Source organism: Callithrix jacchus, chromosome 1, assembly GCF_049354715.1.
Source record: "Callithrix jacchus isolate 240 chromosome 1, calJac240_pri, whole genome shotgun sequence".
Lineage (NCBI taxonomy): Eukaryota > Metazoa > Chordata > Mammalia > Primates > Cebidae > Callithrix > Callithrix jacchus.
In genome coordinates, this window is record NC_133502.1 from 171,713,317 (window position 1) to 171,736,090 (window position 22,774).

Genomic DNA, 22,774 nt, shown 5'->3' on the forward strand with positions numbered 1-22,774 from the left:
CAGCCTCCGGAGTAGCTGGGACTGCAGGTGCCTACCACCACACCCGGCTGATTTTTTGTATGTTTAGTAGAGATGGGGTTTCACCATGTTGGCCAGGATGGTCTCAATCTCCTGACTTCGTGTTCCACCCACCTCAGCCTCCTAAAGTGCTGGGACTGTAGGCGTGAGCCACTGCACCCAGCCTTTAGCAGGCATTTCTGGGTACTCGCTATGCATGGACAAGGGACAACAATGAGTGAGAGAGAGTTCTGGCCTGGAAAAGACATTAATTGTGTCACAGGCAGACTGAGAGGTGCTGGTCTCAGGTACAGCCTCAAAAGGAGGCTTACATTGCTCCTTCTGCTGCTGGTACCTTCTGTCTAACCATTCCATTTTCAGGCATCAGTCTTCATCTTGAAATTGGTGCCTTAGAGGCAGCCTGAACTAGTTGGCTTTGGTATGTAGCCACCCATCCTGCATAAGTTAACATGAGCTGTGAACCCATGAGAAGCTATGGTGTTGTTATTGATTTTGTGTTTGTGGTGAGTGTTTAAGGGAGAGAGGGAGAAAGAGACTGAGAACAGATGAGGCTGAAGACTGGGAAAAGACTGAGCTGGTGAAGAAGTCAGGACTCTGGACCAGCAAAGTCTATGAAGATGACAGAGCTTTGTGTACACCTGAGAGGTGACCCCTGAGGACTGATTCAGAAGTAAATGAAGACCATCAGCTAGAGAAACAAGGAGAGCTCTTAGAGAAACCCAGGATAATTACGAAAATGATAATTAAACAGCATTTCTGTTTTTCCTAATTATAAAAATAATTCATATTCAATGCAGAAAACTTGGAAAACATGGAAGTAAGAAGAAATACCCATATCCTATCATAAGAATGCAAGAAGCAAATGAGTTGTTGGTCTGTGTTAAGGTTCTATTAAAGTGCCATGGGCACCTCATAACCACTACCCTCCCTTTAATTTACTCAGAATTGAAAAGCATTGGGATAAAGTGTTTTCTGCCCACAAGCCTCATTTATTTTCTGTTCTATTACTATTGATCTGTTAGGATTGTCTGTACACTTACTGATAGCATAGACAATTTACTTAGGTGCTTTCGTTGAGAGTCACTTAGGTGCACAACAAAAGTTTACCCTAGCATTGGCCTTAAACTGCAGAAGATCTCAGCTTAAAGATGTTCCTCTCCAGTTTGTGGCCTCACCCCAGGTGTCGAATGAGCATCTTTCTATAGATGTCAGCTGGAGCAGAATGCTGTCTTTCTGGCTGCCTAACCTTGGGCAGCAGCCAGACTCCAGGAAAAGAGCAGACCTGCAAACAGCCTGACTAGAGGAGGTGTCCACAGTTAGTGGGAGGGGAACACACTCTCCCACTGAGAGCGTCTTGAGATGCTGACATCCAACACTCAGCAAGTGTGGGCCTCTCCCTTCCCCTTTCTAGGTCTTACTTCTTCATCTATAAAATAAGAAAGTTGGAGTGGAGTAGATCTGAAAATCATAGTTACTTGGACCTAGGGATTAATACGTAGATTTCCGAGTCATGACTTTAGTGCTGGTTACTGAAGCTTCAAGAAGGGATGAACATTAGCTTTATACTCATTCTTTTTTTTTTTTTTTTCCTGTTTTTTTTTCTTTTTTTATAGGGTCTCACTTTGTCACCCAGGTTGGGACACAGTGGTGCAGTCTTTGCTCACTGCATTCTCAACCTCCTGGGCTCAAGAGATCCTCCCACTCAGCCTCCTGAGTAGGTGGGACTGTAGGCCCAGGCCACCATACCTGGCTTATTTTCATATTTTTTTTGTAGAGACCATCTTGCTGTGTTACCCAGGCTGGTCTCAAACTCCTGGCCTCAAGTGATCCTTCTGCATTGGCCTCCCAGAGTGCTGAGATTACAGGTATAAGCCACTCCACCCAGCCATAATCAGTCTTTAAATTACACACATCTGTTTTTATCACTTTTCTATTCTATCTTATAATCTTTGAACATGTAATTTAAAAAAAATACCATAGGAAAAGGTTAGCTGTTTAGAGGAAGAAAAGATAGTCTCCAGCCTGGGCAACATAGGAAAGCCCCATTCCTACAAAAAAGTAAAAATCAGCCAGATGTGGTGGTGTGTGCCTGTAGTCCCAGCTCCTTGGGAGGCTGAGGTTGGGAGGATCAGCTGACCCTAGCATGTCAAGACTTCAGTGAACTGAGATAACACTGCTGCACTCCAGCTTGGGTGAGGGGGAAAAAAGGCCTGTCTCTCTCTCAGTGTCTCTGTTTCTCACTATCTCTTCCTGTCTCAAAGAGGAAAAGAAACGGCAATTGCATCTGTAAGGTATGTTGCACTTGGTTATAGTTTAACTTGAAGAAGGAGACAGAGCCAAGAAGTAAAGGGAGGAAACCTGTTAGGTAGAAAGAAAGCCAAGAAAATAAAGGGAGAAAATATTTTCTAGAAGAAAGCAGAGTGGATTGGTCATGTTAAAGCATGAAAGTCAGGGAATTTTGGGCCAGGCACAGTGGCCTATAATTCAGCACTTTGGGAGGCCAAGGCAGGCAGATCACCTGAGGTCAGAAGTTCGAGACCAGCCAGACCAACATGGAAAAACTCCATGTCTACTAAAAATACAAAATTAGCCATGTGTGGTGGCACATGCCTGTAATCCCAGCTACTCCAGAGGCAGGAGAATCACTTGAACCCAAGAGATGGAGGTTGTGGTGAGCCAAGATTGTACCATTGCACTCCACCCTGGGAAACAAGTGAAACTCCATCTCAAAAAAAAAAAAAAAAAAAAAGTCCAGGAGTTTTGAAGTTTAGTTGGGAGATGTAAGACCCACTGGGCAGAGTAAAAAGACACCACTGGTGACCTTCAAGAGAATTGTTTCATAGAGTAGTCAGAGCAAAGGCCTGACTTACAATAAGGAGGGGGAGGTCTTGAAGCAACAGAGGTGAAGATACAGGCCTGTGGTTTGCAATGGTGGGTAAGAAAAGGCTTGAGAGAAAGAAAACAATAATCTGATGGGTTGAGAGGGCATCTAAGCAGAGTAGTCAACAGAGCTGTGTTTTTAAGGGTAGAGATAATTGTTTGAAAGCAGCACAGAGGAGGTAGAGAAAGAAAAGGGGATAGAGAGGTGCTGGGATGGTGAGGACTTCAGATTGAGTACAACTGCCAGGGCTCAAATCCCAGATCTCCCCGTCCCTTTTGTATGACTTTGGTCAAGTTTCATAACCAGCTTCCTCATACCTCAGTTAACTTGCCTATAAGAGGAGGATGAGAATAGCACACCTCGTAGAGGTGTTGTGAGGTCACGGATTTAAAGCATTTAGCAGCAGTGCTGGTAGATGCTAAATAAAATGGTAGCTTACTATTATTAGGGACAGCTAGGACCCAGAGCTCATAGGAGGAGCCATCTGTAGGGTGTTCATTCTAATACTGTCAGTTAAAGCCTTAGGAACCAAACATCTCCAGCAGAACTCTGAACGCATTGGAAACTTGGGGTCCTGGGCTTATACCCTACCCTGATGATTTCCCTCCAGAAAAACAGGAAACACCACGTCCATGACCGAGATTGCCCAGGCCACCAGAAGTCTTGGTCTTCATTGCAGGCACTGAAGCACCCACTACTTTCTCATACTTCTTAATTTGCCCTGTGATTTATCCTACAGATTAGTCAGAAGAAGTTGAAAAAATACGAGAAGGAATATCACACCATGAGGGAACAGCAGGCCCAGCAAGAAGACCCCATCGAGCGATTTGAGGTTTGTTTGCTTATTCCTACCAGTGATGAGCTCCCAGCCTTTCATTTCATGTGATTGTGCCTGTAACTAGCTTTACTGAGTCCTTTTTAAAATTCAGTTTCTCTGTTTGTAGGTTCAAGTTTTAGTTTGAGTTTGCAAATTAACAAGCAGGATCTGTTTTTGCTTGAAACCAGCTGCCTGATTTGTTACAGTTCAGTGGTTTTTCATCACAGTTAGTAAATAGTAGCCGCTTGACAAGGTCACTTGAATCAGTTAAGTATTTCTTTATGGAGCTAGAAATTGTTGATTTGCAAACACATCAGATCCAGCCATGTCTCTTACTTCCATAGGACTTAGAAATTTATTTTGAGGGTTAGCCCTGAGAAATTGTCATTTCCATCTGATTTTTATGTGTCTGTAACTGGTTTCTTTCTACCCTTCAGCGGGAGAATAGGCGTCTACAAGAAGCTAACATGAGATTGGAACAGGAAAACGATGACTTAGCCCATGAACTGGTGACCAGCAAGATTGCACTAAGGAAGGACCTGGATAACGTAAGTCCCTTGGATCTGAAGGGAAAGATTGGGAAGATCGCACTGAGACACTTGACGTCTCCCGTCACGGGAAATCCTTAAATTTTAGTATTTGTTATTCCAGCCACCTGTAAAGTTTCCCTCTTGTGATACAACTTGCCTATCAGTGTCACTTCTCCTCCTTTTTTTCAGAAATTATCTGTTGTCTCACAAAGCCCTCCTTACCACATTCTTTTCTTATTGTGCATATAATCTTGAGCTCCTTTCCCAAACATTTGTTAAGAGACCTGGGTGGTTAATTTTTACATTACTATAATTGGCAGGAGCATTTAAGCATCATAATTTCCTTAACCACCCCTCTTCAGACAAGAAGAGATTTTGTTATCCTACATATTTGGTGCCTGTTGAAAAAGCATTGGCAGTTGGAATGCAGCTCAGTACCTCAACAACTTACAGTTTCATCAGGAGTTTCTGTTGGCAGATGTTTCATTTTTCTTTGCCTCTTCTAATCTTAAACGTTTTGAAATGATGTCTTTCCTGGCAGAAACCCTTTTCTATTTTCTGTCCTACAAACTAACCTTGGAAGAAGTGGTGTAATCTCTTAGTCTTGATTTAGGTCAGAGGTTGGCAGACATTTTCTGTAAAGGGATGGATAGTAAGTGTTTGAGGCTTTGTGGCCCTACAGTCTCCATTGCTGCTACTTAGCAAAAGCAGCCATAGATAATATGCAAATGAATGAGCATGGCTGTGTTCCAATTTAAAACTTTGTTTACAAAAATAGGTAACAGGCTGAATTTGGCCCTTGAACTGTAGTTTGCCAACCCTTTAGATTTCCCTGCCAGGCTCCTAGGATTACCTTTCTGCTCGTTGGTTTCCTAAAGTTCTAGGGATGGGCTCAGGCTGTTGAGGATTTTTACATGATCTTACATTGTATGCATTGAACCCCATAGAGTCCATGAATTTCAGGATGTCCTTGACATCCACCAGAAGCTTATGAAAATTTTGTGTACTCATGCATCTCATTGAAAAGCCTTGCTTTCATTCAGTTCTTGTAGGTAGAAAGTCTATGGTTTCATCCGATTGTTTAAGCGGTTAACAGATGAGATGGAGATCACAGTATCTACCAGCTCAGAAAATGTAGAATAGACTTGGATTCTAATGCCAGCTATTGTACTTTCAGTTCATCTCAGACACCCTGTAAAATGAAGGGTGGTAGAATAATAGCTATGCCACAGGGTATAGCAAGAATTACATAATTAGATGTATATGAAAGCATCATAAAAAAAATTAGGCACAGGCAGTGTTAGCTCCCTCTGCTTGTCATCTACAAATAACTGCATATAATGGGGAAGGCTCCTCTTCCCAGGTTTTTCAGGGAGAATGTTTCAAGGTCATTAGCCTTCAATGACCAGAACCTGAGCTTTTGATGGCAGCTTTTTGGCTTATCATAGTCTGCTCATCAGGGTTGAGTTTCCTCCCTACAGTGCAAATTCCCAGCATATCCTCTGTTGCTCTTTGTAGAAACACTAAATGGATCATTCTCTCCCCGCTCAGGCTGCCTAGTGAGTGGAGGGAGACAGGCGTACATGGAAGAGGGACTGCTGAAGCAGGGCCAGAGGTGTGCGCCTAACATGGTTCTCATAGCAACTGTGGGTCATGCAGAAAGGAGGTAGAAAAAGCAAAGAAAAAACATATGAATCCCGAACAGGAGCATTTGTGTCCTACAATGAAATTAAGAGGCAGCTTAGGCTAAAATTCCAAGTTGATTTTTAGTTTGAGCTGTTGGCATGTTCCACTCTTACAGGCCCAGTATTAACAGTGACACCCACTAGTGAGTCGTAGACTGCTTTTCTTAAAACCTGCCCCTAAGCAGTATAAACCCTTTTTCAAGTTGTCTTGTCCTGACACAGTAGGGAGAGAACTAGGTTTTATTCCTGACACTAGGAGTGTAAAATAATAAAAATTATAATATGAGCCCCCATTTACTGATGATTTGTGGTGCCAGGCACTGTAATAAGCATTTTACTAAACTTTCATCTCTCTTACACTTACCTCAGCCTTGAGAGGACAGTAACACAAGTTCCATTTATGGATGAGGATTTTTTTTTTTTAATAGCTATAAAACTTGAGACTGAGGTGAAGGCACCCAGGAAGAAGCAGAGCCAGGCCCTTGGAACTTAGAATGCCCAGGCTTTTTTTCTTTCTTTCTTTTTTTTTTTTTTATAGTGCCACCCTGTTTCCATAGTAAATACGGGACAAGGAGCCATGAATTGATGTCATAACTATGTCAAAACCATGAGGATCAGGGATTGTGACATAAGAGCTAACATTTCTTGAGGAGTTATCAAGTGCTAGGCACTGTTCTACATGCTTTCTATATATTGTCAAATCCTCAGAGTAGCCCATATTGTAGAAGGGATGTGATTATGATCCCTGTTTAACTGAGGAGGAAACTGAAGCAAAAAGAGGTTAAATATCTTATACAGATCAGCTAGTGGCCAAGCCCTCAGATTGAAGGCCTGACACCAGAGCTCACCTTCCTAAATAGGCAGCGGGGAGAGCCCCTGCTGATGGCTGGGCTCGGGAGCATTACACCAGGGCCCATCCTGCAGTCTCCCAAAATGCTGCAGAGACACACCTTTCCCACATACATTTTCCTTTCCCAAGTCAGACCTCACTCTAGTTTCTTTTGAGTCATCACTGAAAATCAGCTAGATTCTTCCTCACTGAAGGGAGGACTGTGGAGCCCTTTCATTATATTTTTACTTTAGGGACTTAAGTTTTGAAAGAACTTCATTCCTTTGAGCTCTTTCCTTCCTGCACCTCAGAGAAAAGCTCTGCTGTGAGACATTAAAATTTGCAGAGCCCTCTTGAATTTTCAGTTGATTATACATCACTTTTGTTATTCATCACCTGTCACTTTTGCTGTTATTCACACAGCAGCTGTGGAGAAATTCCAAGTCAGCCACTTAATCCCTAGGTGACCCCAATCAAGCTTTCTGTATGAAATGGGAGTAATGACTAGACCTGACACTGGTGCTGAAAGGATGTGAGGGAACCTATGGAAGGTCCCTGCAGAGCTGACAGGACCATGTCCGAGTTCTCTCTAGCAGGATCGCTCCTCTGTGTTGAGACAGACGTGAGAGTGAAGGAGACTGGCTGGTGAGCCCATCTACTGGCAGGATGTGAACTCTGGCTTGGCTGCTTACTAGTTCTGTGACCTTGAGCAGATTGTTGAACTTGTGCCATTGAATTAGTTTGGCCCCTTTATTAAAAATCAATTGATCCTAAATGTGCAGGTTCATTTCTTGATTCTGGTCTGCTCCATCTATTTGTGTGTCTGTCCTTAAGCCAGTACCACACTGCCTTGATTACTGTAGCTTTATAAAAAAAAATCTTAAAATCAGTTCATGTGGGTTCTTTGACTTTGTTGTTGTTTGTATTTCTATATCAGTGTTAGAATCAGCTTGTCAATTTCTAGAAATCAAAGCCTTTGGCTTTTGAGTGAGGTTCATGGAATCTGTAAATCAATTTGGAGAAAATTGACATCTAAATAACAATTAAGGCTTTCAATTCAGAACATGTTAAAATTTTCATTTATTAAGGTCTTTTTCAGTTTCTCTCAGCAGCAGTGTTTTTTAGTTTTCAATGTATAAGACATGTGCGTATTTTAATCTATTTTAAAGTGGAATGGTCTTTGAAATTTCATTTTCCAGTTGTTTATTGCTAGTCTCTAGAGATGCAGTTGGTTTTTGTGTTGTGACCTCTTATCCTGTGACCTTGTAAAAACTCATTTGTCAGTCTGATAGCTTTTTAATATAATTTTTGGGTTTTCCACATATATAATCATATCATCTCTGAATACAGTTTTTTTTCCTTTCAAATTTGTCTACCTCTCTTTTTCTTGTCTCACTGCACTAACTAGCATCTTCAGAACAATGCTGCCTGGTGAGAGTGGATATCATTGCCTTGTTTTGGACATTCGCTGTAGGTTTTTTTGTAGAGTAGGTTGAGGAAATAAATTCTCCTCTGTTGTTTGCTGACAGTTTTTGTCATGAATGGGTATTGAATTTTGTCAACTGCTTTTTCTGTGTCTGTTGAGATAATCATTTGGTTCTTCTCCTAATTCTATTAATATAGTGAAATAAATTGATTTTTCAATGTAAACCAACCTTCCATTCCTAGAATAAACTCCAGTTGGAGTTTTTATTTTTTATTAAAGATTTTAAATTTTATTAAATATTTATATGTTCATAAGGAATATTTGTCTGGAGTTTTCTTTGATGTTTTTGTCTGGTTTTGTTATTGGAGAATGCTGGCCTCATAAAATGAAGTGAGAAGTGTTATTTCCTGTTTTCTTGAAGACTTTGTATATGATTGTTCTTTGATTAAATCTTTAGTTTCCATTCATGCAGACCTGAAATTTTCTTTTTTTTTTTTTGAGACAGAGTCTTGCTCTGTCACCAGGCACCAGGCTAGAGTGCAGTGGCGCAGTCTCAGCTCACTGCAATCTCCGCCTCCTGGATTCAAGCAATTCTCCTGCCTCAGCCTCCCAAGTAGCTGGGACTACAGGAGCACGTCACCACGCCCAGCTAATTTTTGTATTTTTTAGTAGAGGCGGGGTTTCACTATGTTAGCCAGGCTGGTCTTGAACTTCTGACCTCGTGATTCGCCCTCCTCGGCCTCCCAAGGTGCTGGGATTACAGCCACTGCACCTTGCCCAGACCTGAAATTTTCTTTGCAGGAAATTAATGGTGAATTCTTTTTCTGTATATGGAGCTATGCAAATTTTCTAATTTTCTGTGTGTCTGTTTTTATAATTTGTGTCTTACAAGTAATTTATCCATTTGATTTTGTTAAGTGTATTCACATAAGGTTGTTTGTATTTCCTTATTCTCTTAATGTTTGTAAGCTCTGTAGAGATGTTCCCTCTTTCATTCCTGATGTACATCATTTCTATCTTTTTCCCTGTTTTCCATAACCAACCTAGCTAGAAGTTTATCTATTGTGTCAGTCTTTTCAAAAACCAGCTTTAGCCTGGGCAACATGGCAAAACACCGTCTCTACCAAAAATACAAAACTTTGCCAGTTGTAGTATCATGTGCCTGTAGTCCCAGCTACATAGGAGGCTGAGGCAGGAGGATCACTTGAACCTGGGAGGCAGGGGTTGCAGTGAGCTGAGGTACTACACCACTGCACTCCAGCCTGGGTGACAGAACGAAACCCTGTCCCAGAAAAAAAAAAAATTCAGCTTTTGGTTTTATTGATTTTTCTCTGTTGTCTTGTTTCATTGATTTCTGCTTTTTATTTCTCCTTTTACTTTCTTTGGGTTTCATTTGCTTTTTCTTGCTTCTGAAAGAGGAAGTTTGAATAACTCTGAACCTTTCTTCTTTTCCAAAATAAGCATTTAATGTTATTCATCTCAGCCAGTCACAATGGCTCATGCCTGTAATCTCAGCACTTTGGAGGCCAAGGCAGGAAGACTACTTGAGCCCAAGAGTCCAAGCCCAGCCTGGGCAACATAGCAAGACTTCGTTTCTACAAAAAAATTTTGAAAAATAGCTGAGCAGGGTGGCATTCGCCTGTAGCCCCACCTCCTTGGGAGGCTGAGATGGGAGGATTGCTTGAGCCCAGGAGTTCCAGGTTGCAGTTAGCTATGATGGTACCACTGCATTTCAGCTTGGGCGACAGAATTTGACCCTGTCTCTTTGAAGGGAAAAAAAAATGAAAAATCATAAATCTCCATGTAAGCACTATTTTCTGCTGTATTCCACACATTCTGATATGTTGTCCTTTTATTTTCATTCAGCTCATGTGATAATCCGCATTCAACTCTTGTGATTTATTCTTTCACTTAAGTTTGTTAGTAGTATGTAATGTAATTTCCAACTATTCTTTTTCCCAGAAACTTTTCTATTGTTTTTCATTTAATTCTGTTGTGATCAGAGGTTATATCCTGTCTGATTTTAATCCTTTTAAAATATATTATTACTTATTTTATGGCTTATCATATAGTCTGTTTGGGTGAATGTACCACATGCACTTGGAAAGTATGTATGTTCTGTTATGAGTGCAGTGTACTGGGTTAGGTCAAACTGATTGATAGTGTTCAAGTCTTACATAAAACAACTTGATTTTTTGTGCTTGTTTTGTCCCTTACCGAGAGAGCACAGTGGAATTTTCTGTGACTCTTCACTGTGCATTTTTCTTTTTCTCCTTTCAGTTGTATAGGGATTTGTTTCATGTAATTTGAATTTCTGCATGCATTTTGGATTGTTACACCTTCTTAATGGAGTGACTCTTTATCATTATGAAATGTCCCTCTTTGTCCTTGGTAATATGCTTTGTTCTGAAATCTGCTTTATCTGACATTTCTATAGCCAGTCCAGTTTCATGGTATTATGGAGTATGTACGTCTTTTCCATCCTTTTACTTTTAATGTATCTGTGTCTTTTTATTTAAAATGGGTTTTTGTTTTGTCCAAATGGTAATTTGTTTTCTATTTGTCCTCTTTGCATTTTTTTCTCTTTCTATATTCTTTGGTTTAATTGGATATTTTCATTATTTCATTTTATCTCCTGTGTTGCCTGATAAGCTACTCTAGAGCTCCCTCTTCTCCAGAGCCCTGTCCCATGCCTTCCAGTCCTCCTGACCTCCTAACTGCCTCCTTAAGTCTTTGAGGCTTTCATGCTTTGCCTGGAACCTAGGCAGAAGGCCAGGGTGAAACTAGGACCTTGTTTGTTTTTTTGCTTTCAGAAACCTCCGTTCTGCATTTGTTGTTCTCAGTGTCCGAACATAGCTGTTTCATATATTTTATCCAGTTTTCTGTTTATAGTAGGAGGATGAACTTTTGGTCCCTGTTAATCTTTTGTGCCTGGAAGAAGTCTGGATTTGTGTTTGTTATCACCAGATGCCCTCTCCTTATATGCTGATGTAAATAGAATGTGCAGTGAGTGTGGTGCCATTAGAGGTCCCTGGTTGGGTCAGGCCAGTATCCTCTATGCACTTTCTGACTGGCATGATATTGAGAGTCAGCTGTAGGAGTGGTGGTGCAAATGCTGGGCTCAATGTCAGAAGACTTAGTTTCAGCTTCCAGCTATCCCACATGCTGGCGAGAGCTTGGGGAAATCACTTTCCCACCTAACTGCTTTATAAACTTGGGCAGGGAAGATTGTTGAGTTAGCAGACCCAGTTCATCATCAGGCAGTCTTAGTTTTTAAATTGTCATCTGCCATGGTAGTGATGATGAGAAAAGGACAGAAAATAAGCAGGTAGCACATGCTCCAGTGTCATGCTCAAAAGATGTTAACCGAGTCCAAGGGAGAGAGGATAGGTTGTTCCATTAGTTAAAGTACAATCTTTAACAAGACTTCATTCTCCTTACTAGTTGTTTTCCCTGTTGTTTGATTCTCTTCATTTCCTTTTTTGACTGCTTCTTGGGTTTCAGCTGGAGCCTTCCCCCCCCCACAAAGGACATAACTGCAGGGCCGCATTTAATTGCGTGCATGTGCAGTTTGCCTGTAATTAATGGCTTTTGGAATTTGCATACCATGCCATTCTCAGTTCTCCATTTAAGGACCCAGCTCTCTGGAACCTGTTTCTTCCAAAGAAGATACAGGAAAGGAAGTAGACTATAGTGGAAAAACTCAACGGCTCAGTTACACGACTTTAGGTGATGTCAGAATTTTAGGGAAATTCCATCCACATAAGGAGCCCAGCAGAGACCCTCTGTGGTTAATCCTTGAGGGACCAGCACCAGGAACTCATATGTCAGGCAGAAGTATATCGTTTTCACCAGGACTTACATATATGCCCACTACGCCTCTGCATGCTTTAGAAAAATACTGGGGCTCACGCCTGTAATCCCGGCACTTTGGGAAGCTGAGGCGGGCAGATCACGAGGTTAGGAGATCGAGACCATCCTGGCTAACATGGTGAAACCCTGTCTCTACTAAAAATACAAAAAATTAGCTGGCATGGTGGCATGTGCCAGTAGTCCCAGCTACTCGGGAGGCTGAGGCAGGAGAATTACTTGAACCTGGGAGGTAGAGGTTGCAGTGAGCTGAGATCACACCACTGCATTCCAGCCTGGGCAACAGAGCAAGACTCTGTCTCAAAAAAAAAAAAAAAAAAAGACTGGGATGGAGAAAGAAAAAGTGCCAGGAAAGGGGCAGCGTCCTTTATCAGGTAATAACAAGAGAAAAATGCCAGATGGGTTGGATGAAGCAGAAGAAACAGTTTGGAGGAAGGAAACCTGTTTATTAATAATAATGATGATGGCTGCCTTTTATCGGTGTTTACTGTATTCCAGGCACTGTGCTGAATGCTTTTCATGCCTTCTCCCTCAGATGAAGAGCCGGAAGCTTAGAGAGGTTCTCAATGACTTGTCCAAGTGGCACATGGTCAGTGAACAATGGGCACTGAGCCCAGGCTGTCTGAAGCCAAAGGCTAAGCTCCTAACTACTGCCCTGCACTACCTCTGAGTGAGACTGGGCCAGGCAGTTCTGCATGAGTATATTCTCATTGCGATGACCCTGAGGATATAATTTCCCCTCTCTGAATCAGTTTCCCCATCATCTTAAAATGGGATTATGCTAAGTAATATAAACTCTGCAGTTTTGTTCTTGTTTTGCAACAGCGTATCTTAAATGTTTCAGGCTGAGGAAAAGGCAGATGCTCTGAATAAGGAGCTGCTGATGACCAAACAGAAGTTGATTGATGCAGAAGAAGAGAAAAGACGTCTTGAAGAAGAGTCTGCTCAGGTGAGGGAACTCACATTCATTCCTCTGTCTTGCAAATGCTTGGGAATTAGGAGTTCAGTGTGTGGCTTCCTGTTGGCACGAGAAAACCTGGAGACAGCTGGCTTCAGTTTCTGTTCAAAGACCTTGTTTTCTCCTACCATGTAAAGTCCAGTGGTTCCTAATTAAAGCCTAGGAGGAGACAGTGGGTCAAAGCCCATCCTTTGTTGGGGTAGGAAAATTTCTGTTTATCAGCCTCTGAGTGTAACAAAGGGGGTAGAATTTCTGCAGAAGGAAAGCACACATCATATAATGCCTGGCTCTTTGCCTACTTGTCCTCTGCTGTTTCTCTCATAGGAGCAAGCTCAAGAAGTCTTGTTCTGAGCCAGTGCTCCATAGTTACTGAAGACACAGTCCTGCAGTCATGGGAGGAGCTCTGGGTGCTGTACGCCCTGGAGCAACCTCCCTCCCCTCTCGCACCCTGGTCCTCCAGGAGGCAGGACTGGCTGGGGTGAGAGACAGCAAAGCCCTTTCTACATAAACCATGAGATGCTGAAAATCTGCAGTCCTCTTATGAGCTCTTTGGTTTATGTCTGGTTTGTGCTGCCGTCTCAGTAGATGTCCCCAAGTTGACTTGTACTGTCAGGGAAGACCTTCAGCAGAAGCCCTGATCTGAAATTTTGGAAGTTTTGACTGTTCTCTCCTCCTGCATCAGAAACGGGATCAGTGCTGCCGAGATTGAAGGAAGGAAGTAGTTGAATTAGAGCACTTCCAGGGTTTGGTTCGTCACCTTTCAGGAAGCCTAGCACTGAGCAGTTGGTGGCAGAACTTCCTTTATTTTTCTGTTAACATATGCACTTTTGCTTTTTTATGTGTGCAGTTAAAAGAAATGTGCCGTCGGGAACTTGACAAGGCAGAATCTGAGATTAAAAAAAACAGCTCTATCATCGGTGACTATAAGCAGGTGGGTTCCAGTACCCTGGGATTGAGCTGTGTAGTCTGGAAGCCCTGTTTCTCTGGATAAAATGTATTCCCATCCCCACCCCCTACAAACCAAATGCTTAGGCTCTCTGGTTTCAAATCCTAGCTCTGCCCCTTGCATTGACAAGCAGCTTCACTTGTTCTCAGTTATAAACTAAGGAGAATCATCCCTGTCTGGGAGGGATTTTATGAGGATTCAAAAAGACCATGTTTGTAGAGTACCTGACACAGTGTCCAGCATATAGTAGGTACTTAAAACCACAGTATATTTTGGGGTATATTTCAGATTCAGAATTAGAAACGTTTGTTTATGTGTAGTTTTAAACCAGTTCTCTCCCGGACTGAGTTTTGTGGTTTTTTTGTTGTCTTTTTTTGAGACAGAGTCTCGCTCTGTCGCCAGGCTGGAGTGCAAGTGGCGTGATCTTGGCTCACCGCAACCCCCACCTCCCAGGTTCAGGCAGTTCTCCTGCCTCAGCCTCCCAAGTAGCTAGGACTACAGGTGGGCGCCACCACGCCCAGCTAATTTTTGTATTTTTGGTAGAGATGGGGTTTCACCATGTTGCTATGATGGTCTTGATCTCCTGACCTCATGATCTGCCAGCCTCCCAAAGTGCTGGGATTACAGGCATCAGCCATGGTGCCTGGCCTGAATGGTCTTATTCCTTTCTACACTAGGATCTCATGCTGGCTTGTGAGTCTGGCAAGTGTTCAGAAACCATTGGCCATTTAGTGTGGTGCTACTTGGTTTCTGCAAGTCTTAGGCCGATGAATGCAGAGGCGGCATAGCTAGAAGAACCTCTGCTTACCCATCAACTTCATATCCCCTCCTGAGCGATAGCAGCCTGTTTACTACTGCGTTAATTCCAATTTACATATTCCAGCTTCCACTACATATTTATGCAGATGATTACAATTGCTCAAGAGATTGTTGTTTTATATTTGTTTCTTTAGATTTGTTCTCAGTTGAGTGAAAGATTGGAAAAGCAGCAGACAGCCAATAAGGTGGAAATTGAGAAGATTCGGGTAAGACTTCTCTTTACCAAAAAGATTTTATACCACCTACTTCATTTTATGGCTGTATAAACAGGTTTTAGGGGGAGGCAGTTGATTTCAAAAGTGAGAGAATCTAAGCAATACCTGATAAGACACCTGTCACAGGTCCTGGCTAAGTAAGTTGACAACTAACATGCCTGTTTTTTCTGGAAGGGTGTACAGATGAAACCAAACAAGCTCTAGCTTTAGATCTCAAAGTGCATTTCCAAATGTCTGTAAGGCAGTCGATGCCAGCAGTGTGATGCTGAGGTGAAGGAGTCGTGCAAGTGATAGGGCTTGCTTGAGGTGGTGGGAGTGCAGAGGTCAGAGGTGGGAGTGCAGAGGTCAGAATCATGTGCTGTGACTTGTCACTCTCCAGTGTTGTTCTGTAGAACAGACACTCCACAACTGAGTCCATGCCTTCTGCTATAACAGATCCAAGTACAGTGAGGCCCTTAATTTATTTTTTATTTTATTTTTAGAAACAGGGTCTCACTATGTTGCCCAGGCTGGCCTTGAAATCCTGGGCTCAAGTGATCTCCTACCTCAGCCTGAGCTGCTGGGACTGCAGGTGGGCACCATTGTGCCCAGTTCACAACTTTAATTGTTCAATGTTTTGTTGACAGCTTAAAAGCTTTTATAATGTGGTACTCTCTTTAAGCTCTTACCCATATTAGAGTACTTGTCAGATTTTACTAAGATAAGCAGTTTCCTGAAAGGTACCTCACCAACATATTTACAACTCACCAGACATGAACTTAGGAAAGTTCTGGGCTCATGGCCGTGTTTGCACAAAGCAACATTATACCTAGAGCAAGATGACACTGGCCTCCATCATAGTTAATATTTAACCAGATATGTTTTTATAATAGAATTTATTTTCTGATTCTAAAACTTCAATATTCTTGCAGAAAATTTGGAAAATAAGAGTAAATAAGAGGAAAAAACCCTTATGATCCATTTCCCACATATGACATCATTATTAACACTGGGGTGTGTATTCTTTCAGTCTTTGTTCTGTGTTTAACATATAAAATTTCATTCATTCTAAGATAAGCATTTTTTTCCCGTTCACATTTCTGAAAGTGGGATATTTTATAATTGGCTTTTTGTGGTTTAATCAGCAGAATGTTTTCTTAGAAGAACATAAAATGATATTTCTTACAGTTAATGGCATCTTATTTTGATGAAATGTGGGATACCCTTTATTTGTAACCATAGTTTATGTACATTTTTGTGTTCTGTTTCTTTCAGTCAGCATGCATCCATTTTTCAATGTTATAAAAAGTTCCTCAAAAACCTTTTAGGGGCTGTGTACTTCCTTATATAAATCTAGCACAGTATATTTAATATTTAATTGTTTTCGAATCATGTATCCACCACTTTTTTGCCTGTTGTCTCCAATTCTGCAGTGAACATTTTTGTACATAAATTTTTATCTGGTCACAGCTTCATTTTTCAGCCTGGGTTCCTAGAAGTAAGATTACTGAATCAAGACAATAATGTTTTTATTATTTTAGATATATAATACCAAGTGGCTTTTCCAGTAGGTTATCTGCCAGTTTACAAAGAGAGCACAGGTTTTCAGAAACTATAGTGTTAAACAGACAAGCTGTCTTTTGGTGTCTCCCAAAGGATATGGTCACACCACCCTAAAGGGCCAGTTCTTCTTCTTTGCCTCTTCACATCTAACATTCAATTTCAGCAAAAAGTGGATGACTGTGAGCGGTGTCGGGAATTTTTCAACAAAGAAGGGCGTGTAAAAGGCCTAAGCTCAACCAAGGAGGTTTTAGATGAGGACACAGATGAAGAGAAGGAGACGCTCAAGAACCAACTGAGAGAGATGGAGCTAGAATTGGCACAGACCAAACTCCAGTTGGTGGAAGCTGAGTGTAAGATACAGGTAACAGCAACAGAACTCAGATGCATGCTTGTGGGCTGGATTTCCTGATGTGGACTAGAAACCCCAGAAATTATCTTTATGGTTTGGGTTTTTCCCTACCTTATAAACTTTGATCATAGTTCTCATGGGAAGAAGTACAGGACTTATTGGCCAGTGGATATCTCCTCAGTAGTTGGCCTGTCTTCGGAGTTTCCACTTTGTCACATGGAGAATGATACACAAAGCTTGGAATCTTTTGGTGGGATGAGAAGACGGTGCTTTAGAAACACAGCTCTACCACAACTGTTTGACCTTGGGTTAGTAACTTCCTTACAGCTCAGGTTCTTTATCTACAAGTGGAAATGATGAGAGGCCCTATCTGATGAGTTGGTTTGAGGACTCAGTAAGACAGTGTGCACAAAAGGCTTGGCAGAATGACGGGGGCTTTATAAATCCAAGTTTTTATTGTTCCAGTTCTCACCATTTAACTAGCTTTGTGACTGTGAATATACTAATTTATCTGAGCCTCCTTTCCTGATAAAGAAATTAGGGCTTGGCCGGGCACGGTGGCTCACGCCTATAACCCCAGCACTTTGGGAGGCCGAGGCGGGTGGATCATGAGGTCAAGAGATCGAGATCATCCTGGTCAACATGGTGAAACCCCATCTCTACTAAAAATACAAAAAATTAGCTGGGCATGGTGGCACATGCCTGTAATCCCAGCTACTCAGGAGGCTGAGGCAGGAGAATTGCCTGAATCCAGGAGGCAGAGGTTGCGGTGAGCCGAGATCGCGCCATTGCACTTCAGCCTGGGTAACAAGAGCAAAACTCCGTCTCAAAAAAAAAAAAAAAAAGAAATTAGGACTTGTTTTGGTCATCTTTATATGCTTGGCTAAGTCCACCAGCACCACTAAACGCTAAGCACTGTTTATGGAGGGAACCGAGGTCAGGATAAAAGCTTTAGGGCTGATTCTCCCTTGCTGCACACATTCACTGATCATCTGCTCTTTGGCAGGCCCTGTTACAGGTCTGGGACTGCAAAGCTAAGGCCTGTTAGTGCGACTACCCGGGATAATCAGGAAAGGCATCACCAAGGCAGCAGTAGCTGTGCTGTGATCACAGAACGCACAGGGTTGTAGCTCACAGGAGCGAGAGAACAGTAAGCATTCCAGGCAGAGGGAGTGGCATGCCCAACAGCATGAGGAGGAGAGTGGCCAGTCAGGAGCCTCAGGAGTTCTTTCCAGGCAGTAGGGGATGGAGGGTGCTAACGCTGGAAGAGAGTGTGTGGATCCAGATTGTGAAGCATCTCAAATGGCATGCTAGGGAGTTTAAATATTTTTGCTGAAATGAAATGATGGCATCAGAAGTAGAGCAGAAGCTGTCTGCCTGGTATGCATTAGGTGGACAGAAGAGGGAGACATGAACGTAGAATACTGTTTTAATAAATAGACCAGGCAAGAAATTAGAGCTTAACTAAAAGCTCCCAAATCCTTAGGCATTCCAGGCATTTCTATGCCAGTTTGAGACTGTGGAAATTTCCCAAGGCCTCTCCAGAGTAAATAGACTGCATTCTTGTCTTGGCTCTCCTCTGGGGAGCCAGTGTCATTGACAGTGAGCCCAGCATCCTCATGCGCACTGTCCCTCTTGCAGGACTTGGAGCACCATTTAGGCCTTGCCCTCAATGAGGTGCAGGCAGCCAAGAAGACGTGGTTTAACCGAACATTGAGCTCCATAAAGACGGCAACCGGGGTTCAAGGGAAAGAGACTTGCTGAGAGCAGCTGCTGCCTCCTGACACCTTCAGAAAACATGACACCTTTTGTTGCCTTCTCTGGCCAGATGTGTGATTCTGTGACTTGTCCCAGGACCAGAATGTACCTAAGTCAGATCCATAGACGCATGTTGGTAGGTCACTGGACCAGAGCTCATGAAGCAGGCAACCTCTGGGGTAAGACTACTGATACTAACAGGCCTGCTAGCTCAGCCGTGGACACTATAATCCTAATGACTCCTCAGTGTGACCTCCCAGGCCTCCTCCCCGTGTAGGTCAACACCTCACCCAGCCTAAAGGCTGAGTTTACATGATCAGAGTTAGGGGATCCTACAGTCTGTTCATTTTTTTTTTTCTAAACCTTTAATTTTTTAAAAAATATATACATATTATATATATATTGTGTGGGCAGGGCAGGGCAGGGGATCAGAAATTCAAATAATTCTTTTCTGCTTCAGTGCCAGCAGAAGGTCCCCCAGGTAGACATGGGGAAGCACTTTGTTTTAAATAGGAGGATTTCATAGTTGCATTTGAAGCCACCTAGTTTTGTTAAGCTATATAATGCACAGGTTTTGGGTTTGGCATTATTCATGTTTCTGATCAATTCTATGCAACTCTCATAGTTCCTGTTATTTTTTAGCATTAGCTGCCAAATGACTTCAAAAGGCTGGGGTGGATGACTTGACTGACTGTGAGACTGGATTATAACATGGACAAATCTTATTTTGCTTAATGTGTCGTGTGTGTGTGTCTGTGTGTGTGTAAATATTTTTCCCAACATGCCCAGTTGACAGTGTTTAAATTCTAGACCAGGACTGCCAATCTGCACAATTTAATTATGTGGTTATTTGAGCACTGAATTTCACTCAAGTTTCATTGGGCTCTGCTCTCCTCCCTGACATGACAGGAGCTGTGTAAGAGTTCCCTGACTTCAAGGTTCCTAGTGTTTTTGCACAACAGGCTGTCCAAATGAGAAAGACTGAGTTGCATGTCTATAAGTATGCGCGCAGGGTGCACATGCTACAAGGTCTCCATCCTCCCGGCCTGGTCCCTCCCTGCCAGGCTGGGCCTTTGGGCCCTCCTCAGAGTATGCCTGGGTGCAAACCCCACTGTTCAGATGGGCAGCAAGTTCTCACTTCAAAGCTATCAAACGGAGATTTTAGCACCTTTAAAAAAATAAACTTTGACTTTTAATTTATATATGATATGCTGACAGGCTGACCGCAGATGATTTTGTCCTCTTCTCTGCGTTCAGTGTTGAGGTGGCTGCTTACAAGAGGCACTGGTTTTGTATATAAAGACACTCGGGTTGTTTTGTAGCTCTTTTTCTTATTGGCTGTACTAACGCTTGCTGAGGTTATCTGTGATAAGGGAGGTAACAAGTGGCAACACCCTCCCCACCAACCATCCCCTTTGCTGCTTTCTGTGTCTTTCTTGTTCAGTTACCAAAATAGCTGTAAGCCCATCTAATGCTAGGTGTGTGGATATTGTGCTAGAGTAGTTTCAGTGTGTCAACTTTATGAATTCAAATATAAACCAGTAAAACTGTATTACTATTTCTTTTGTTGGTTTTATTTTAACAGTATATTCATTAAATATTTTGGTACAAACAGCATTGCTTTGTAAAAACCAGTTTTATCCTCATGTGCTCCTGCCACCTCCTCGTCTTCCCCCCACCCCTGCACACAGAAGCAGAGTCAGAGAAGACCACCACCTGTGCTGTCAGAGAGGTATGTGTGAGCATGAGGCAGCCTCCTCAGCCTCCTGTTCAGACTGGTAGGGTGTGACAGGCCGCATGGGGTGAGAAGATGACTTTGATGCCTCTTTGTTCACGATGAACATTGTTCCTTTCTGAGAAATAATTCGTGCTGTAGTAGCAAGGATGAGAAATACTTTGTATTTTTGAGGTTTAAGGAAGCCTTACCAGGAGGTAAGGGTCAAATTAGACCTTCAAAGGCAAAAGCATCTCACCAGGCAGAGATGGAAGAGGGAATTCCAGGCCAAAATGTACATGTGCAGGGGAAAGCTATAGAAAGGCAGGCTGAGCACCCTGGGGGTCAGGTGTGGTCTGCTTCAGAGCCTCTTTCTTCTCATTGCTTGGCCTTCCACATCCCTGCACCATACAGATGAGGCTCCCAGGCCTTATGCTGCACCTCTTCACCACCTCAACCCCCTTCTCTACAGCAAGAAGAACGATGCTTTCCTAATCTTAGGATTCCCCCTCCCTGTTTGACTTGCCCTCCAGGACCCCACCTATGCCTATCCTTTAAATGGATGCAGCCTGAGCAGACTATAGCTTCATGCTTGCCAGAAGAAGGGAAGAAGATAGATAGATGATTGATAGCCGACTGATAGATTAGAAAATAGAAGATAGAGGATAGATAGGATATAGATTAAATACCTAATATAGATGACGGAGCGATGGATGCAGCAAGCCAGCACCACGGCACGTGTATATCCATGTGACAAGCAGGTGGGCCCCTGCTCTGTCTTTTCTCCACTGCAGTGAAACTAGGAAAGTGCCTAGCATAGGGCTCAGCCCCTGGTGGGTACTCTTGCAGAAACTAGGAGACTGTGGCTGCAGAGCCCAGCTGGGTCCCTTTGATGCTCATAGGCTGCAGGCTGGAGGACATATTTCTGGGATCCACATTCCGGATCTGCCTGCTCCATGCTTTTCCTGTCCCATTGGTTCCATGTTCAGTAGTGTAGGGACTCAGCAGAAATCCTCATCCCAAGAAAAGGAGTTCACATATATTCAGTCTTAGCACACAGGCCTAAAGTGACTCACATGAGGCTCCTGCTTTGGGGGAGGTCCCTAGTTATGTTGAGGCTGAAATTCGAATAATAATAGTGACACAGTAGGGTAAGATATGTGCAGGTGTATGGAATCCTGTGGGAAGGTATGCATAACTGCAGGAGGACAAAGTGACAGTGACACTTGTGACTAACAACCAAAGGATTTGCTAGGTAGAAGAGAAGCAAGAGGACAGCATTGAGGTGGGAAGGACAGTAGTTAAGTCTGCTTGAGGTGGAGTGATGACATGAAACTGGGTAATTAGGTTGGGGCCATGCCCGAGTGTTAGTCTTCACTGGAGAGTTTTAACCCATTTATGCCAGAGGTTGCAAATTTTTTGTGTGTGAAGAATCAGACTTTGGGGATGACCTTGAGCAGCAGGATATAAATAACTCCCAGAAGCTTAGCATTGCAATAATGGAACACCAGGCATAAATGGGTTAAGCCAACTTGTACTTTGAGCAGTTCCCTGCTGATCCTTTAGGAAGAAGAATCAGGAGGAGAAGAAATTAGGGTATGAGCAGAGGTGATTGAAAGATGGTAGAATAAGGAATGGAGAACAGAGTCAGTGAAATTTGGTGAGTGAGGACACACACCAGGAGGATAAATTTAGCTGTCCGTGTATAGATTTGAAATAGCCTGGGACTTGCAGGTTGGAGACACTGGCAGTCTACAGCTGCTCAGTTGTTGTTTTGGCGTCTCTAGCACAGGGTGTCTGGATGGTTTGGCTGGTTGATAACTTCTGTGCTGTGGGGGGGGTCTGTCTTGTGTAATGCCAGCAGCATCCCTGGCCTCTACCCACTGGGTGCCAGTGCACATAACCCGCTCCAGCTGGCACAACCAAAAATGTCTTTAGGTATTTTTTGCCCCTTGAGGGGGCAAAATCACCTTTGGTTAAGAACCACTGCTTGAGCAAGCCGAAGCTGGATAATGCAAGGGCTAGATAGAGGCCTACGAGCAGCTATCAAAAAGCAGTAGAGAAGACATGGAGAATGGAGCATGGACGGCTAGAGAGGAGCAAGACCTCCCTTGGGGTGGGGATGAGGGCACGACTGGAAAAGCTTCATTGGATTTGGGAGCTGGAAGGTTGTTACGACAGTGCCCACTATAGTAGAGGATGGGAGGGCAGGAGGCAGGGACAAGCAAGTAGAGATTTTAAGAAGCCTGGCTGTGAGGGAAGTGGGCAAGCAAGGCCAGTGGTCGGAGGGGACTGTGGCAGGAAGAGCAGTTGTGCTGGGCCACTGGGACTGTGGTTCCAACCTTGGGCACCTGTTTTCCCTGACGGTGCCCTCAGGGCTGCTCACAAGATCTGCGAGCGTGCACCGCAGGCTGGGT

The 22,774-nt window shown here is 43.0% G+C and overlaps 1 protein-coding gene across 14 annotated transcripts in view; it reads left to right on the forward strand.

Annotated features, from left to right (window-relative positions):
- RABGAP1 (RAB GTPase activating protein 1) overlaps positions 1 to 20,260 on the forward strand; it is a 181,766-nt gene extending 161,506 nt beyond the window's left edge. For all 14 annotated transcript variants that reach the window (XM_078375632.1, XM_035256796.3, XM_078375643.1 and 11 more), the window contains 7 exons: positions 3,639 to 3,731; positions 4,154 to 4,264; positions 12,901 to 13,005; positions 13,862 to 13,945; positions 14,914 to 14,985; positions 16,700 to 16,897; positions 18,527 to 20,260. In XM_078375632.1, the coding sequence (XP_078231758.1) occupies positions 3,639 to 3,731; positions 4,154 to 4,264; positions 12,901 to 13,005; positions 13,862 to 13,945; positions 14,914 to 14,985; positions 16,700 to 16,897; positions 18,527 to 18,649 (786 nt within the window). In that variant the 3' untranslated portion in view covers positions 18,650 to 20,260. The remainder of the gene's footprint in view (positions 1 to 3,638; positions 3,732 to 4,153; positions 4,265 to 12,900; positions 13,006 to 13,861; positions 13,946 to 14,913; positions 14,986 to 16,699; positions 16,898 to 18,526) is intronic.
- The last annotated feature ends 2,514 nt before the right edge of the window (positions 20,261 to 22,774 follow it).